Here is a 20546-nt window from a genome sequence, read left to right on the forward strand (position 1 = left end):
TTTGTCCAGATGTGAATCTGGATTAATAAAGTCAAAGTAACAAAGAATACATGCTGATGAATACAGGTAAGTCACAAAGATGTTTCTTAGGATATATATATATATATATATATATATATATATATATATATATATATATATATATATATATATATATATATATATATATATATATATATATATATAAACATACACAACATGGCGGAATTTGTTGAAGAAAATTTGAAGAAGAAAAAGAAAATGATTTGGTCACAAATATATCCATCACCATATACGTTGACTGCCTTGTAATAATAAGATGCAAAACCTCCATCATTGCCATTCTGCTGTTCTACCAAAACCACTCTGTGTGTCGAGCAACCACATGACCCTAATTGCATCTGAAACCTTGATCAGAGGAAGCACATCGTTGTTGCGAGGAGTTGAACAAAACTGTTCCTCTAATTGAACAATGAATAACTTTAGCAAAGTTAAAGGTGGGAAGAGGGAGGGGGAAGGAGTGGTGGGACATAGGGGAGGGGAAGCATTGGGAATTTGATTTTGGGAAAGGAGAGGAGTTGGTGAATGTAGTACAAATAGGTACCAAAGATTGAAGGTGAGGACAGAGCTGGTTGGTGGGCAGCAGTCTTTTGAATTGGATGATGGATGGATGATCCTCCTCATGCTGTCAGGATCATCAGGCTACCGAGACAGTTTCATTGGCTAGGAGGCACAATCCTGGACTGGTCAGTCGCCACTCCGACACTGGACTGGCTCACTCAAAGTAAGCTGGTACTCATTTTGGCATGTTGGAGCATGAACTCAGTAACTTAAGACCCAGAGTCCACTGCCATAACCGTTAAGTTACGACCAAGCTCCCTTATTGTATTAATATCACATTATACAAGGAAAGTTTGACAGGAAAGGAATATTCAGCTAATAAAACCCTTCTCACATCATCTTCCTCCAATTTATCCAATCGAAACCATATGCAAGACTTTACTTGACACAGTAATGTGGCCTATTGGGAGACCTCATCGACACATTCTCATGTATGAACTGCAATTTGGGGAAACACTTGAAAATGATGAAAATTGCTATCCACTCAGTGACTTGGACCGATGATGTGATTTGTGGCCCGGGCTGAAAGACCATTGGCCCATGCGAATAAATGGCTGAAAAATAAGATATACTTTGTGTGAAAACATGAGCATGCTTACCAAGGCACCTCTGGGCAGGTTCACCGGCAGCAAGGAAGCGGTTAAACTGCCATCGTGTTTTCCTGTGAGGGATCCAGACCAGAGCAACAGCAAGTATGAAGATGAATTGAGTGGTAAAATAAAGCAACCTGAACTTTTCCCTTGCGATGCTCTTTTGATGGTTTCCATTACATGGGAAGTTTAGAAAATGGCCGAGTGCCAAATTTAGTCTGCAGCAGTGAACGGATGCCCACCCATGTGACTTAATATGCCAAAGGATCTGTCAATATCTTATAACTAATTGTACACTTTCAGGAAAACTACTACAAATTATCCCAGGAATCAACTTGTTGGGATGTACGTCAGAACAAAGATGAAAGGAAAGAGATGTAAGAGAAGAAGAAGAATAAGAAGAGACTGGATGGGAACATTTTCACATTTTGGATTATTATCACCTTCTGGAATCCAGGTAGCGGGATGGTGATGAGGTTTGAAGCTCGCGGACCTTCGAGGGAAGAAGATGACAGTTACATTAGCAGTTGCCGTTGCTTCAGCATTTCCAGCCACCTGGGCCAGCACTGAGAGCCGCTGAGACCGTGACGCCACTGGAGACACAGTCAAGGCTCGAGCCAGCGTGATTAGGCCTACGGATGAAGAAGGAAGGAATCGGGAAAACTGGGTTAGTTCAGGAAGCATATTGACTCACATTAAAGAGGAAATGGAGTCTGTAACTTATGAGTGAAAAACCAGAGTTGCTGTTATTTCATGAGATTTCTCCTTTAGTTTGGGGAGAACAATGGTTGAGGGATGTGGATACAAAGATGAGGATTTGCTTTCTGACCACGAGTGGCAAAGGGTGTGAAAATGGAGGTGAGACATAATTTTTCAACTTTTTCTTTCTTTCACCAGAACTTGCCTGTGTTTGTATCAATGGCAAATAGTCCATCAGAGTTTCCTCGATCAATATGATACTGTGGTGTTCCTCGGCTCCCAGGCTTTGGGTAGGCAGCTGTGACCCGCACCACCGCGGCGCCAGTAGGAGCAGGAAGGCCAAGACGGGCTTGGAAGGACATGTCATGGAACCTCAGCTGGTTGCTGTCCGTATGTTCCAGGTCTACGTGCACTTCAGCATGCGATTGTAACCCACCCTGCACCAGTGGACACAGACAGGGTGATGAATTTAACGTATTCCTAGATGTTATGCTTGGCAACAGCAGGCCATTGTGAGCTGGTAACATTGTCAAATTCCCAATAATGGCTCAAGCTTTAGTCCTTTCTATCTCAGGAAGACCCCTTCTGGCCTGTAAACATCTTTAATTGCATCAGGTGTCTGATGGGAAATGAAAGATGGATTCCTGTGATCCTCCATGGAATTTGTTAATTGTTTATCTCCGAGTCTTGTTGATTGTAATTTGAGTTTAAATTATTTTTGAAGGAACCATTGGTCATTATGACTCGATGAAGAAATTGATGTACTCTCACCTTGTAGCACAAATTTCTTCCATCATGCCAGCACAGAATGCTTGAATGATACATGGGCAATTCCAGAAAATGGAGAGGAAGAAAAAGGGCAATTATGCCCATTCTTCCTGTGTGGTATCACCAACGCCAAATTACAGTTTCTCAAAATCATAATAATTCAAAAGGCTCTAGTATAAGAGACCTTTCTCATTTCAAGGATTCAGTGGGGTAAATAAAAGCTGCATGCAATAGGAAACTTTACCATAGCCAGTGCAAAACATTAGCTCTAACTGCCTGCCATTCTTCTCCTTCTTCCTCCTCTTATGGATGTAGCCTATGGCTATGGGGAGCATAATTTGCTGTGGGTGCAGCGATGCTGCTGATGCAGTTCCCCCCACTGATTAGAGCAAGAATTTGTAATTTGTTCAAAGTGTCGGTGATAGCTTGCCTACCTTTCATGAAGGACACCATGGGATCTTTAACGACCACCAATTTGAGAAATGGCAGGACTCCCAATGCTGGTGGACAGGACTCCCAATGCTGGTGGACAGGACTCCCAATGCTGGTGGACAGGACTCCCAATGTTGGTGGACAGGACTCCCAATGCTGGTGGACAGGACTCCCAATGCTGGTGGACAGGACTCCCAATGCTGGTGGACAGGACTCCCAATGCTGGTGGACAAGACTCCCAATGCTGGTGGACAGGACTCCCAATGCTGGTGGACAGTACTCCCAATGCTGGTGGACAGGACTCCCAGTTTAACGTCCATTTTAGCGATGGCACAAACACTGATGTCTCATCTCGCCTGCGAGATACCGGGATGACAGTTTATAGCTGCGCTGAGATTCAAACCCAGGCTAGACAGCTCAGAGGTGATCAATGTGCATACCTTTTGTCCGTCTTGCCAGCCACCCTGGCATCAGGTGGAATGATCCTGGAACAATGTCAGCATGAATCACCTTTATAATGTACCAAATAGACTCAGGTGAAATGCAGGAAATTATCAGAGAGACACGATGCTCCATAAACAAAACAAAACTGGGATAAATGGGTCATTGAAAAGATGCCTTCAACAGGTAGATGATCAATCACCTTCCACGAGCTATCAAACTGGATGAATGACCAGGAAAGTGATTGTATCAAGGGGATCGATGAACTAGTAGAACACCTGGAGGTGTGCCTCTTGCCAAGAGGACTGAACATCACTCCATTAACATGAGTTAGCTGTTCCTTTTAAGGCAACAATATCTGCAAAAATATTCGATTTTTATTGTGGATGTTGTCAAGAATCCATGGATTCAGAAGATCCACAATTCGAAAGATTGCGCAGTCTGTACCATGACCTGAACAGCAAAACGACGTGTTTGTGAAACCATTTCCAGGAATTGTTCGAAACAAAAGCAGAAAACGTGTTTCATCATCAAGCGAGGAAAAAAAACAATGAACCGATTATATGGTTCGGTCCATTCAACATGGTTGCTCAATGTTGATCATGTGGTCTCCAAAATGCATCAAAGAATCTTCGGCCTCTTCGGAGGACATGCTCTGATGAGTGGACATGAGCACAATAATAGACATTCTTACAAATATACTCCAAGTCGAGTCATTTTGTTTGTTAAATTTCATGTCTTCCCCGTTCACTAGGCCCATGTATGCTTACCTCTTCTCTGCTACATACCCTCCTCAAACTATGTCCAACACTTTCATGATAAGCTTTTCCTGCTGAAGTTAAGAATTGCCACTTAATCAAATGCTATCAAGACCTGTCGCACTAGACCGACGGAAATTTACATTTAATGCGCAAACATTTTGCGGTCCAGTCTGGGAATCCACATAAAATCTTGGCAAATCCGTTTGTGGAGCATGTTTGTTCAAACTCAGCACCCTTGAGCCATTTGTTATAGCTTCCTGTCACAGGAAGGCTGTTTAAAACTAGGGTAGTAACAATAATAGGAGGAGAAAAAAAAAAGGGAGCTGATATGGTGTTTACAAATTCTTGGGCATTGTGTTTATCATTGGAAACGAATCCACTTCAGTGAATGTTATAAGGAAAACATTTCTGCGAGAGCGAGAGCACATTGGCTCAAAAGATTATTTAGAGCTTTTTCCAAAAGTCGTACGAGGACTCGACTTGACTCGGTCTCGGCAACGGGCCCAGGTGGCACCATTCCTTGGACTCAAATCCTCCTCTGTCTGCTCTCTTTGGCCTGTCCTTCACCTGAAGTAACCTGCTGTTCGCTTGGAAGACAGCCAACATAACTCCCAAACATCACTCCCGATGGAAGTCGACGTGGGGGATACATCCCTATGCACCAGTCCATAAGCTCTTTGGCCACATCGGAAACCTCTCTGCCCAGGGTACAGTGCGGGTGATACTGGGGAAGTGGTACAGGCAGGACGGGAAAGGGGGGGAGCCCCCCTCCACTTGGACTCTCTGCCTGTGGTGTTCAGATCATGTTCATTCCTGGTTCTTTCAACCCGAAGACCTACCCCCCACCCCCTCCCCCGGTGTCATGCACTGAGCTTTGTCCGAAAGTCATAAGAGGACTCGACTCGAAAGGTGACGGGCTCATTTGGCATCGGTCGATGGACTCAAATCCTCGTCTGTCTGCTCTCTTTGACCTGTCCTTCACCTTAAGTCACTGAGTGTCTGCTCAGAAGACAGCCAACATCACTGCCATACATGTGGGTGCAATAACAGAACCCCTCCATTACAGACTCAAAACCTCCTTCCAATCTTATACAAATTGTCAGAGAATCAATCATTATATCTGATATCATCTTTCCTTTTCTCAAACAGCTTAATGTCTTTACATCAAATTTGATTCCATCCTGATTATTCCCTTCCAACAATGGAGGGAGATGCTGAATATCAAACATGAGGTCAGGGTTGTTTCTCGGTATATATCTCAGTCATTCAACACAGGGTGGAGCCTACTCTGCTTACCAAGCTATCTGCCTGTGGGGTTCAGGTCATGTCCTTTCCTGACTTGCCGACTTCCTCCACTCAAGCTGTGACCACGTGGGCCTCAATCAAATCCTCTTATCTGCTCTCTCAGTAGAAGCTGGATTCAGTGTGGTTCCTCTTGCACTTAAATGGGTCCATCTTGGGCCTAGTCTGGTTCCTTTTTTTTTTTTTTTTACTGAAATGATCCTTCTGATGTCCTGGATAGGCCTCATTTATTATATGCAAAGACTTCACTTTATGCTGCACTGCACCCCATCCCAACAGGAGATCAGAGTAGAAACGGCTTCACTTTGCTAATCTGGAAATATCAGATGGTGGTCTGACAAATGGGATAAGTCATTCAATCTGAGGACATCTCAAAATCTGACCCTGTCTCTCTGGGCGAGCTGTCTCATAAACCCACCTATGTCTATTTCCAACTCCTGGGAAAGGTTCATTCTCCTGAGCTTTTGGGCCTCAACATCAATCCCTACCTCTTCTGGGAAGACCACTTATCCAAGCTGGCCTCAAAGGCCAGCCACAGAAAATGCATCTGCCATCATGCCAATCTCTTCGTTGGTAAGTTGGAATTTCTCAACCACGTTGCTCTGGTCTGTTACTCTCACATGGCAGACAGATGGGTGGTTTCTCTGTTTTCCACCATACATTTTCCAACATTGCTCGCTCCACTCTCTCAGTCATGTGACGCTCCCCAGCAATGCCAGGACATATGTGTTCTTCTACGAACCACGTCCGAGTTGAACTTCCAAAATGCAGGCTGACTACACACCTCAACTCCTTTATTCCTCGCTTATCCTGTATATGGAACTTCCTTCCAGTTCCAAAGACTGTTCAGTCTCACTCTTCCATCCAGAGCTTCAACCATGTAATCCACTGCCACCTCATATCATTCCCCATCCTGACCCATGATCTTTATTACCCACATTAATTCCTCCTAACTCAACCCTCTTACTTGCTGATTTCAGTGTCTCCCCTCTCTCATTAACCCTCTCTCTCTCTTCCTTTCCTGTTTGTTTATCCTCTTGCCAGTTGTACCCAATTGCTGCCCTGCTACCCCACTGTGATTTTAACCTCGCCCCTCCATGAGCCTCAGGCCTAGGTCACATTCGCTCTACGGCGAGGATACGGCGGCCGTACGCCCTCTGAATTGACAGAAACGTGCGGCAGCCGCAGAGAAACTGAGGTGGCCTCAGGGAGGCCCTACGCCGTTTGGCTATATTTTACAGGCCGTAGGGTCGCCATGGAATTATAGCGCGGAGTTCTAACTTTTTTTTCATTTCTACGTTCGCCGTAGCAATTCGACAAACCAAGCTATGACGTAGATGTGTTCCACGTCGACCATACGTAGGGCGTACGGTGGGCTTGCGTTATTCGTGCGGCTGCCGTAAGCTCTTCTCAATGAAAAATGAATTTTCCCAATCCCCAAAAAATTACGGCGGCCACACTATTTCCACAGTCGGTGTACGGTGGCCTTGCGGTCTGTGTGACTACCTGCGGGCAACGCAGGGTCGACGCACGGTTCCTCTACGCCCGCTGTACACCTACGTACGGCCTCCGTGGCAGTCTGCGTCGACCGTGTGTCCACCGTGCACTACCATTAGAGATCGGAGTATAGTTGTTTGCCTATACACAGTGGTGCCCCCAGAATCCCAATTTAATTCGATCCAGGAGGCCGTTCGGATTGCAAAAAGTTCGGATTCCAAAAATATTTTCCCAATAAGAAATAATGGAGTGAATTAATCCATTCGTAGATCCAAAGAAAACCCACTTTCAAGACACTTTAAATTGAAATTCCCCATGTTTAAGGAAAAATAAGATGAGTAAATGACCTTCAGTGGCGGTGTATTGTATGTAAACTGGTACAATCACCACATCCAAAGGTCCACACAGGCTCGAGCTCCGGCCTGGGTTCCGATCGCTCGCGCACTCTGCGAGCGCTGCCCCCAGGGCAGCTCATCAAACATGATGCCTGCAGAACCACAATCACTTTCATCAAACGCATCGGGCTGACGTAATCATGGATATTCCAAATTACAACTGGTTTTGCTGTGAAATTCAATCCTTGCCCGACAGTCCGTCACACCACGTGATCAGATTGCTTTTTTTGTTATTAATTAAAACACAAGATGATTAAAAAAAACAAACATCACAAATGAAGGTGAAAACACGAGGTAAGGCCTAAGTCACATTTGGCTCGGCGGCCGGAGGGTCTACAAAATGTACAGGCACGAGCAATTATAAAGCGGCCGCAGTATTTCCACGGTCACACAATGTAGCAGTCACACATGTTTTTATGTTTTGGGTAGACGCACGGGGTATTTATAAATTGTGGAGACCGAAAACGTGGGGGTGCCGTACGGTCTTTGATTTGATGTTGCACGGTGACCTTAGGGCGTTCCTGCAGCGGCCATAGAATTTTCAAGGCAGATGCAAGGTGCCCGCAAGGAGACCGCAAGGCGACCGTAAGATGCCCGCAGGGGGACCACAGGGGGACCCTAAGCCGACCGTGCGGCCAGACGGACGGTAACGAATGGGTTAATTTTTTTTATTTTTTTTTTACCAGTTCTTTTGTTTCGGCTTGTCGAATTTCTATGGGGAACGTAGAAATGAAAAAAGTTATAACTCCGCGTTATAATTCCATGGCGACCTTATGACCTGAAAATATAGCCATATGGCGTAGGGCAATCCTGAGGCCACCTCAGTTTCTCTGCGGCCACCGCACGTTTCTGTCAATTCAGAGGGCGCACGGCCGCCGTATCCTCGCCGTAGAGCGAATGTGACTGAGGCCTAAAGTATCGATCGACACACGAGAGAAGCTTTCACGAGGACTTCCACCGACAAACTGAGTGAACAAAGCGCGAAGATGCGGCTCGAACAGGTGGGGGAGACACGTAAACAAACATGAACGCCACGTTGTGGTCGGTTTTTTAAAATGTATTGGGTTTTTAGGGCAAAATTTTCTCGAAAAAATTGTTCGGATTCCAATTTCTTCAAACAATGGGGCGTTCGGATTCTGGGGGCACCACGGTATATTATAGTTATAGTATATTCAGTTATATATACTGTTATATTTTTATTTCAGTAAAAAAAAGAACTGGTATATATACCCACTCGTTACCGTCCGTCTGGCCGCACGTTTGCCTTAGGGCCCCCTGCGGTCCCCCTGCGGTCGCCTTGCGGGCACCTTGCGTCTGCCTTGAAAATTCTATGGCCACCGCAGCGACGCCCTAAGGTCACCGTGCGACATCAAATCAAAGACCGTACGGCACCCCCACGTTTTCGGTCTCCACAATTTATAAATACGCCGTGTGGCTCCCCGAAAAATAAAAACATATGTGACTGCTACATTTTGTGACTGTGGAAATACTGCGGCCACTGTATAATTGCTAGTGGCCGCAGATTTTGGAGACCCCACGGCTGCCGTGGCAAATGTCACCTGGGCCTCATTCTTGAAGATAAAAAAACTCAAACCAACCGATAAGGCTTTTGTCTGTAGCTCGTTGAAGTACTGCTTTCCCCTATGTGCCAGTGCCCCGCTTCTCACTTTTCTCTCCTGGATGCTGAGAAATCAAACGCTCTCAATATCATCGACATCTCTTACAAAAAAAGCATAAGCACAATGTAGGTTTCTTTCTCGTCACAGACAGATTGGTGGCCCAATGTTGTTTTTTACCACCTTATTTCGATCTTGCTCCCTCTGGTCTTTCAACCCGAAGACCCTCCCTAGGTCCTGAAGGATGTATGAGTTCTTCTAGCAATCCTCTCCCCATTAAACGCCTAAAATCTATGCTCATCTCCATTCCTTTATCTATCTTTCTTCCTGTTAGTATTGTATAACCACTGTACCCGTGATCTTTTCTCCTCCCATTATTCCTCCTCAATCCAAACTCTTTACTCCAAGGTTACGATCTTCCTCCCATCTCATTTCCAATCCTTTCTGTCATCATTAATGCTTTTGCTTTGAACGTACACCTGCTATCCCACTGTCTGCACATTGCCTTTCGTAGCTCTGTTATGTTACCTTCCTCCTCTTTCATGAGCCTCGACTTTGTGTACAAAACAATAATAAAGGTTTCACTTTCCAAAGTAATGTTGCAGGAAGGTGAGAAGTGCAAGTGCATCACATTGACACAACCATTTTCATATTTCCATGATATCTCATCAGATTTCTATCAAATCTTATACGAAATCAAATGACTTTTTGGTTGGACCAAAACCGTAATTTTAAAGACATTTTACAGCAATTGCACCAAGTAATGAGATCCCCATATGTTGGCATATATCATGCCACCAAGTTGACGTCATTGGCTACTTAGCATCTCGTTAAACATTTCCTTTCTCATGTGGAGATCTATTGTATGCCGACAGAGTCTGTCCCAGGTCCATAAATTTGATCAAACACTTACACATTGTCTAAAGTCTCTCCTCTGAAGTTTAATCTGAAGATGCCATCAGTTCATCATCTTTCATGGTTGCACCTAACCTATGACCTTTCTGCTTGCAGTGATGAGCACTAAATATGTGGTCAGGAGGTCTGCTGGTTGGGAAACCTTTTTCTTATACTTTTTAATGTCATCTTCATGACACAAAACATTACCAATTCTACATCAACAGCTCAACGAAAAGGCCGCAGGGGTCACGCCATCACTTCTTGACTCCAGAATGGTCATCGGTCGTCCCAAGGCTCCTGAGCCTGTCATACCATGAGAAGGAGCCATCCTAAGTAACTAAGCTGCCAAGCCAAATCTAATCATGGATCCCAGCCCCTCTGCATCCTGATAACTTGAGTAGCTGACAGCAGCTGCGACAGATCCCCAGTGATTCCACATTGTACTGTGACTACCACTTTCTGAAGGATGAGCGGAATGAGCTAGTATGTCGCAGGCTAGCATGTTAATGACCCCACCACAGGCCGCAGGCAACCGGTCGCCCACAGAGATGGAAGGGAGACCACTGCAATGCGACAATTACGTTCATTTATTCAGTTTGGCTTGCTGCCACGTGTGCTTAGATGTAACAAAGAAAACTGTTATTCTACAACATGTATTTGCTTGTGCTGCTTCAAATAAAAGAGTGAAAATAGAAATACCAAATAATCTTTGAGTGCTCTAACATTGTCATTAAGGCAACTTGAGGAGGCCATTATGAGTCGACAAACACTGTAACATATACATGCTCCTCAAAACCAATAAAATGGCTCCAATGTACCCATAGTCAGCTTCCAAATCTGGAGTTGGGGAGAGTGGGGGTGGGGGGGGGGAGGATAGGTTGGGAAGGGAGGAGGGAAACGGGTGCAGTACTTAATCCATTAGGTCTTCCTGTTAGTAAACTTTATAAAAATCAACTATCCAGTACAACATTTCCAATGTAGCTAATGGAGCTCCTCTTCACAATTTCCAACACTTTGGACTCCTTAGACTCCCTAGACACCCCCTCACTTTAACCACTGCCACTTGCATAACATCTACTCTTGATGTTTCAACAATTAACTCAGTCTTACAATAGCATCTAGTCCATATAAAGACGAGAGTCAGTCTGCGTTGGCTGAAAAAGTAAGAACAATTAATTTTGTCCAACTAAATGTTGACAGATGTATGCTAATTGTTGTGGGGGAGTTATTTATTCATATGTAGCCTCTGGTAGCATGGCGGCATCATTTTCTGGGGGCCCGGCTGTGCCGCTGATGCACTGTGCCCTGTTCCCAGTAAGCTGGTACTCATTTCGCCGACCTCAGAAGGATGACAAGCTGAGTCAACCATACTTGACGTTAATTCAACAACGCGACAAGGGTTTGAACTCAGACCCTAGGATCGATCTTATATGCCAACACCAAGCCTCTATCGGGGGTGAGACAGGGTGACGTTTCAGGTGTGCCCTTCTTCAAAGTAATTTGGTCTTGGTTTCATGAAATTCCCCTCCAACTGAGAACCTTTCTCTCCCCCATTTCCCTATTCGTCCATTATTTAATTCCATGAAGAATGACACCATAGCAGTCTCTGTTCTTAAAAAGTTTCCTTAAAAGTGCAAAAAAAAAAAACCATCACGGATACTGGTAATTAAACATGTTGACTGATTCACTGAGAAGCCAACCCAAAAAAACAAAATGGCTGCCAAGGGATGAACGTGTTTCTACAAACACAAAAGACATCAGGAATATGATCTCTTTTCATGACGGAATGCTTTGAGATGTCAGCACGATGATGGTGATGAGGAGATATCCATGCAATGATGATTTGAACCACAAGACAAGTGAAAAGATCTTTGAGTAAATGTCAGGAGTCACAATTGGGGTATTGTGACGTTTTCTCAACCAATCACAGCAAACATCACTCTACATTTGAACTCCATAAAGAATGGTCAACATTGTTGATTTGATGCCACCCTGTGAGAGTCATTAGGATACAAAGATCCTTTAAACAATTTGATGGTTTTAATCTCATTACAGCATTAAGAAACGTCTTCGGTGGTCATGTGAGTAGGACGAATCGGTTGGAGGAGTTTTGTTTTCACGATCATCATCGGGTCAAGCAGTGTTCGTGTGATGTTTTAAAGTCATAATCTTTCATTTGCTCACCCCTACCATCCCCAACTCCTCTTCATGACTACCATGAGCCCCTCCTAATAAATATTATTCAAGCATAGAAAAATGATGAAAAATAAAATCTTACTCCATCCGTGGCGAACACCAAAAAATGACGCTTAACGGGTCCACCCGCAGGGTCCAGCCACCGCCTGGTGCACATGCGGCCGGTCTGGGAGTCCAACTTGAACTCGGGTACGTATTCGAGATCTCCGAGCTCAGACAGAGTGTAGAGTAGACTGCCCATCGAGTCTGGGTCTTCATCCTGTGCGTTTACCTGGTGCGGGCAGATTCGCACACAGCAAACAACAACTCGATGATCAATTTATCATGAATACAAAAATAGATCATTCTGCTGTGAAGTGAGATAGGTGGTCACCAACTGTTTGGAGGGACACAATTTTTACATCTGGGACGCAAGGTTGGCAATACAAGTCTAATTAACACCAATTACAGGTTTCATGGAGAAAAATAAAAAGGGGAATTTTTACATCATCATTTGGTAATTGGGTATTTCATGCCCACCCCCCCCCCACCCCGTCCAACCGATGCATTAATTGATCAATTGGTTAATCAATTCGGTTGGGGCTCCTTTAATTGAGCTCACATAATAATATCGATCCTACAGCTGCATGAAATAAGGCTCTTCAAATGCAATGGATGAGACCCTCTAATCAGGATCACCTTTATCTGTTTTTCTTGTACACATCATCTAGGCTCGTGCATGGAAAGGGGGGATGAAACAGAAAAGGAACAAACTAACAACAAAAAACCACGAGGGAGAGGAGGTGGGGGAAAAAAACCCATAAAAAACCTGGAAAAGGGAAGTGCTTAGGAAATGGGGTTCTTTGGGGTTGAAGTAAATGGGGGAAATGGCATCATTTGGGGTGGAATCTTCCTTTGGCTGCAGCACAAGGGTGCAAGTCATTGACTGAGGGCATGGCTGTGCTGCTGATACAGTGCCCCCTGTAGGTTAGAGTTAGAGCAGGAGTTTGTAATTTGTTCAGGGTGCCGGCGATAAATCGCCAACTTTTTACGAGGGACACCGTGAGATCTTCAACATCCACAAACTAATGCCAACAGACATTAGTCCAGTTTAACATTGAAGACACACTTTGACCCAATTCTTCAAAGCATTTCACACACTTCTTTTCCAAGTGAATACAAGTTTTATTATTATTGAATTATAAAATTGTTTTAGTAAAATTATTTTTATTATTTGAAAATTATTTTATTATTATTGGTTTTCAAATAATGATCTCGGGGATCCTTAACTCATACTTTGTGGGAAACACCAGTTTGGTCTGCCTAGACGACTGGGGTAACAGTCTGAGTGCTCTCCTATGCTGCAGTCGGTCTTGGTGGACCACGTGGGTCTTGACCACACTTGGCTGCGCCTGGATGGGTTTGAGGGTTGCGGAGTAGCAGCTGAAACCGAATGATATCCAGGTTCCTCCTGATGACTCCATCTTCGCTCTTTACTTTTTCGGGTTCCTCCTGATGACTCCAATGCAGTATTCTGTCTTCCGTTTTGATTGAAACCAATAATTAATTTACACAATCAGCTTATGTTCCTTGGAGGGTCATAGGATGACATCAGGCCACTCCCAATAATTATACTTCCTCATGGAATTCTAATTCAATGGGTGAATATCTTCATTGAGGCAAACAAGCAAATTTCCTATTTAAACAGAGAAGTTGGCCTTTTGGCATTCCCATCTGAACTCTTCGATTCAGACTTGGTTTTGAGTTTGCTCTGAGTTTGAGAGGTCGGTGGTTCCAATCCCGAGTCACTCATATCAAAGACTTTAAAAATGGCACATACTGCTTCCTTGCTTGATTCTCAGCATTTTAAAAGGATAGATCATGGATAAGCAACCATAGGTTGGCAAACATCTCATTCACACTCTCACTATGTCTCTCCGAAAGGACCGTTTGGACCCCCCCCACCCCCACCCATCCACTTTCTCAACAATCCTCTGGAAGAAGACCTTTATTCCAAGCTTCTGGGTCTCACTATCTGCCATGATCTTTCCTGGGAAAGCCACATTTCCAACCTGGCCTCCAAAGCCAGTCGCCGACTGGGAATCCTCCATCATGCAAAGTCCTTCCTCCGCCCACCTGAGCTCTTGACCACATACAAAGCTTTCGTCCACAACCTGATGGAGTACTGTTCTCCCCTCTGGGCTGGTGCTCTTGCCTCTCACGTTTCTCGGCTTCACGCTGTGGAAACCAAGGCATTTCGGATCATTGGTATCTTCCACGATGATGCTGAGTCTTTAGGCCTCTCACGCTCTGATCGCTGGCAGGTTGGTGGTCTTTCTGTCTTCTACCGTCTCCTCTCCGGTCTCGGCTCCCTTGCTCTGTCTGCGATTTGTCCCCACCATATGTCCGCAGGGCGCTTAAGGTCCGCCAACAACCCCCTTCTGGTTTAACTACCAAAATCAGGAATCGCTGCTCACCTTCACTCTTTAATTCCTCTTTTTTCCCGCCTTTGGAATAAACTCCCTCACTCTGTTCATTCCCATTCTTCCCTCCAGGCCTTCAAAACAGCTGTTCATCACCACCTCTTATCATTCCCCATCCAAATCCTCGATCTTTTCTACTCCCATTAATCCATCCCAAACTCACCTCCTTCAAAATTCACTGCTTTCCTTCCTGAAAGTCCCTGTAATGTCCATCTTGTATACCCCATGTTCCCCACCCCATCCCTCGCCCTCTCACAGATCTCCAAATGTCTCTGTTCCTCACTGTTTTGTCCTTCCAACTCCCGCCTCTCTTGTCTCATGTCCCCCTTGCTGTATGTTGTGTGTTAGGTTTAATACGAGCCTCGACAAGGTATACAAAACAAACAAACAAACAAAAAAACATTGTGCAGACCTTGATGGGTCTAATGGCCTCCGTTGTAGTTCCTTGAGATCGGAATCTTTGGTTCAAATCCCAAGGAACATGTTGACTTGTCTTCGGGTTACGCACAAAGATCCATGATCTGTCATCTTATTCTAGTACCGCACTCTGAACCATGAATCACAATCTCCACCTTTAACTTGCTGATTGGTGGTGATGAGAAAGGCAGAATGATTTTCGAAAATAATTACACGTTTCCACTCGCACAATGAAAGCAGGCCTGAACGGATTTGTAAAATCAGCTTATATCAACACCAGGCCATTCAGGCCCCACTGCAATCCAATTCAAGGTTCTGCTGGATACATGGTGTTGCACATCGAGAAATGTCCTCTTTATACAAGTTATGTAATAATAATACCATTCCTTTCATGCAGTACAGATACACATGGCTATTGAGGTAGTTTCATTGGCAAGGAGCACAGTCCTGGACAGGTCACCCCTCCAACACAGGTTACCACTCTGACACAGGTTACCACAAATGGTTATCACCCCAATAAGCTGGTACTCATTTCACTGACCTCAGAAGGATGACAGGCTGAGTCAACCGCACCTGTTGCTAATTCAACGGTGAAAGGGGCTCAAACTCAGGACCCTGAGGTCCCAAGCCAGCCACTCCAACCACTAAGCCAACAGCAGGCTGTGCAAGCTACGTATTCAATATCTTTAGAAATATTAAATATATTTGATTACAGTGTCTGCTCACATGACATCCGACATATCATAATCCAGACAGGTACAACAAAAGTTAATATGATTGTTTATCAACGTGTTTAGCAGCACAATGTATCGTGCTCCTTTTGCAATTTCAAACTAGAACGGACACTCAGTAGAGCGCATACCTCCGCCAGGCTGAACAGTTTACGTGTTGTATCCCACTGAAAGGCTGGATCTGGATGCGGACATGAACTGAAATCGAATCGGCTTGTTCTCGTCACCTCCCCAACTTATCCACCAAGTTCTGTCATAACTCGTCCCCAAATTCATGAGATATCGTACTACATATCGTTTTTGGCCCAATCTCTCAATGGTGAAGAATCACTTTAAAAGATTCTCGTATCCGGATCCGAATCATCACCAACATCGAATCAATTCGTCCTTTTCAAACACAATACACCCAACCTGTCCACCAAGTTTCATCCGAATCCGTCCACAACTTTTTGAGATATCGTACTCACAGACATACAGACAAGCCAGTAGGCGGCGATGGGTCGCCGAGCATGGAAACCATAAGATATAGAGCAAAATGGATGTCATATCGCGGATAGGGAATCACCTTAAGATTATGCATATCAAATCTGATCCAGTTCCATCTACTGATAACTACTCGGTATCCATTTGAATGAAAAGTACCGAAAATGCGGTTTGAAATCAGAAATCCCCGAAGTTCGAGGGGGTGCTGTGGGTGAACAAAGATCTAAATCGAAAATCTGGCTTGATCGTTTGTGCACAATGTATTCCAGACGATTAGTGTGAATTTTCATGACCATCCGACCATAACCCGAGGAGGAGTAGCATTTGGCGCGAAGGCACCTCCAGCTCTCGCATATTATCGATTTTTGCACTAATTGACCTTTGACCCCTGACCTAAGCGAAATCAGTCAATATGTCCTGAGGCAAAGTTGTAGTACTCATTGAGTATCATGAACCTGCAAAGTTTCATTCGTATCGATGCACTCACCTGGTCGCTAGGGGGGCCTTCAGTTTTCGCCAATTTTCGCGCATACCCTAATTGTAGGTGGCGCTGCGGGTAAAGTATTCCATATATCACAAAAACCAGAATACATTTGATAGAACATCACCTGTAGATCATTCGTGCCAAATTACATAACCATACGTGGAATAATGGCTTTCGGAATTGATTTCGCGTGAACGGTACCGATTTTGAAGGTTTTTCGGTTGTTGCTAGGGAACCAAATCGTCCCAAGCAAACCATCACAATTTCCAAAGCACTAAGTCATAAGATGTACCTACCACCCGAGTTTGGTCAAAATCCGCCCTCGTTTACTACCAATTATGCTGATGACAAACGAACAAACATCCAAACAAACAGACAGAATTACTGACAATAAGGGTCACCTATTCCGGCGACCCAACAAACAGACAAACGAGGGTGAAAACATAAGCTTGTCTACCTTCGATGGTGAAGGTAATAGCACACACTTGTTGACTTGTGCATATTGTATAATATATTTCAAATTTTACCATCAATCTCTTGACTTCCACTTTATAATTCGAGCACCCCTATACAGTATACTGTTCCAGGCACTGTCGGCCATTTCCCGGTCCCCATCCATTCATCCGAGTTTATTGCCATGCGAAACGCGTCATGTGACCAGTCACATAGTGCAATGTGCAAATGCACCTGAAGTGCCCTGAAGACAACCTAAAAAGTGAAGGAAACGGTGCATTTTCTCGGTTGGTAATATGACCAGCAGCGGAGTTGATAATGAAATCCAGATTGACACGAAAGCACGCCAGAATACCAATGAAGACGTTTGGACATTCCCATCGATATAAAAGAGTATGAAGTTGCCTCGAAGGTGTGATTAAAAAAAAAGAAGGAGAACGACTAATTCTCCCAAACTCTTATTAGCATTAAGTCATAAACACAGTTATAAATTCCAGAACTTGAAATAAATAGCAGGTCTTAAGAGAAAGCAAGGAATCCAGATGAAAACACAATCTGCTTGTCAAACATCCATTGCAATGTGGATAAGATGTTTCTCACCTGCAGGAAACATGTCCCAGGTGGCACGTCTTCCTTTATTGACACGTTGTACACCTGTTGCTTAAATACCGGCGTCTTGGTGAGCTTCCTGTGGACGGTAATAGTTACGACTGAAGAACCGGACAATGAGGGGTCTCCATGATCCGCAGCAACCACGGTGAGCTGATGTAAGTGTCCATCAGGAACGAGTTGTCGAATGGTTGAGATGACACCACTAACAGAGTCGATGTGGAAGAATTTTGGCTTCGAGTTCGTTTTTGAGTTAAGAGTGTACAAGAGGGCACCGTTTCTCCCTGAATCTCGATCAGTTGCCGTGACCGTGAGCACCGGGCTACCAGGTAAGGTCGTTTCTGAAACAGTCAACTCAATCCACGGGTTATCGAAGACCGGGGCATTGTCGTTTTCGTCCAACACCTTAAGTTGTATAACTGTTGTATGTTGTAACATCGGTTCTCCATGATCTCTAGCAACGACTTCCAAGTGATATTGATGCTGTTCTTCATGGTCTAGCGAGCTGTTTACGCACAAAAGGTAGACCATGCCTTCCTGACTACTCAGCCAGAACTTCTGCTCATCACCCTGCACGGACACACTGACAAGCGAGTTGTTCCCGGAATCTCTGTCGGTGACCGAGATTCGAGCCACAAAGGTTCCGAGTGGTACATTCTCTTGAACTTCTGGCTCTCCATTATTTGTAAGATAGATGACCCTTATTTCAGGTGCGTTGTCATTGAAATCCGTCACGGACACAGTCACGATGGATGTCCCGACCTCGGGTTCACTGCCGTTATCTCGAGCCTCCACTATAAACTCATGCATCGTTTGCAGTTCAAAGTCCACAGGACGTTGGAGTCGTACCAGTCCACTGTGCTCATCGATAGAAAAGAAAGGATGAGGATCACTCCACCGACGGCTGATGGAATACGATATGGCAGCATTCCGACCTGCATCGCGGTCTGTGGCCACAACCTGCAGGACTCTTGTGCCAGGTGTTGTGTTCTCTGAAAGACTGGCCTTGTAATAAGTTTGTGAAAACACCGGCGGGTTGTCATTCTCATCAAGAACATCTACGTGGACCATCAGAACACCAGAGTGTGACGGCTCTCCACCATCAAATGCCTCCACAAGCAATGAGTATTCAGATACGGTCTCTCGATCAAGTGCCTGGCGCAAAGCGAGATCGACCAACAGCTTACCACCACCCGCACGCCAGGTCTCCAACACAAAGGAGTCCGTCAGGTCTCCAGCACGCAACGCATAACCCTGCACATCCAGAAGGTCGCTGTCTGCATCACGTGCTGGTTCCAACGGAAACCGTGTCCCAACAGGAGCCTGTTCGGACACCGAGAAGTCGACAGTTGCCGCAGGGAAGACCGGCGCATTGTCATTCACGTCCAACACGAGCACAGCCACTGGGATGACGGTGGAGGATGACACGGCCACGAAAGAGTAACGATCTCGTGACTCATGGTCCAGTACTCGAGCGGTGTACAATTCGCCACTTTTTTGATCAAACCTGAAGTCCTTCAAACCCGCGGTGCCCTGGTCTGACAGCAGAAAACCCTCTGAGCGTTGCTGATCATCCCCGACCAGGCCCACGAAGCTTCCAACAGGAAGACCTTCACGCACTCGCAGGTCCAGCGCTTCCACCAGCATAAGCACGGACACCAGGAACTGCACCAGGTACAGGCACACGTACTCCAGGGACTGCGCGTGCATCGCGTCCTCACCAGTGATCAAGTGGAAAAAATAAAATAATGCCCAGTTTCACACTTCAAAAGCTGGACCAGTCGACCCTTTTGCCCTTTGTCGTATCACTCACGGCGACCATCCTCTTCAGCAGATCCATATCATGGAAACCCACACAAGGAAAAGGCGATATAGAAATTGTTACTACGGTCACGTGGGATCGCAGAGGCTTTACAAATACATCAATAACCAGAGGCAGACGATGAACCCAGAGCCAAGGTTGAGTACCGGTATCCACCTCGGTGCATGATCCGCGCGGTGGGGTCTTGAACACCCACAAAGAGCACGATCCAAGCTAAGCGCACAAAGGAATGACCCGGGCATGCCCGATCAGGATGCTCTGAGCCTGGCACGGAAAACGGTCAATCCTCGCATCACCCATCGGGTACAATCCACCTTCCTTTTCCTCCGACGTCCTCTTCTGCGCAGCCTATTGTCCCGTCCGCACGCACATGACGCCACCGCACATCCCACGCGCTTCACCGAAGAGCTCGCTCGTCGCGTCTCTCGCTGCAGTCCGTCTCTCCTACCTCTTTGTCTTCGGCCTGCCCTTCTCTGTGCGCTTGCCTGCACGGACAGCTGGAGGGAGGGGGAAGGCGGGTGCAACCCGCATGCACGACTCGGGGAAACAGCGCCACGGATCCCCGACGGAATCCCCGGGGTCTAAGAGTTGCACTCGGGCAATTAAACGCGGCCATGGTGGTGTGGATGCCTATCGCTCCAAGCGCAACATGAACATCCCTATGGTAGATCTTCGTGTTCACATCTGAAGGCACGAAGAACCAGTACTGATGTCCAGTGGGCAATTTACTCAGGTCCGACATCGGTCTTCTTTTGTCCAACATTCTGCCGAAGAACTTTCTTTGGAAGGGTTTTCAATTCTCGGTGGTTTGCCATTGTTCTCCCAGCAGTAGTTGGGGACAGGAATTTCGAATTTGCTTAGGACGTCGGCGATAGCTCGCCGACTCTTCAT

At 45.4% G+C, this 20546-nt stretch overlaps 1 protein-coding gene across 2 annotated transcripts in view; it reads right to left on the bottom strand.

Moving 5' to 3' along the window:
• The window catches only part of LOC147014622 (protocadherin-16-like), a 42081-nt gene extending 21915 nt beyond the window's left edge, over positions 1–20166 (bottom strand). For both annotated transcript variants that reach the window (XR_015050825.1, XM_085852747.1), the window contains exons 1-5: positions 17825–20166; positions 12277–12465; positions 2095–2326; positions 1634–1822; positions 1200–1261 (exon numbers count right to left, since the gene is read on the bottom strand). Coding sequence is in view for 1 of the 2 variants with exons in the window: in XM_085852747.1 (XP_085708873.1) it covers positions 1200–1261; positions 1634–1822; positions 2095–2326; positions 12277–12465; positions 17825–19543 (2391 nt within the window). In the remaining variant the exon portion in view is untranslated. The remainder of the gene's footprint in view (positions 1–1199; positions 1262–1633; positions 1823–2094; positions 2327–12276; positions 12466–17824) is intronic.
• Positions 20167–20546: the final 380 nt, after the last annotated feature.

This window comes from Eptatretus burgeri, chromosome 13 (assembly GCF_056783735.1).
Source record: "Eptatretus burgeri isolate ZD-2024b chromosome 13, Ebu_testis_v1, whole genome shotgun sequence".
Lineage (NCBI taxonomy): Eukaryota > Metazoa > Chordata > Myxini > Myxiniformes > Myxinidae > Eptatretus > Eptatretus burgeri.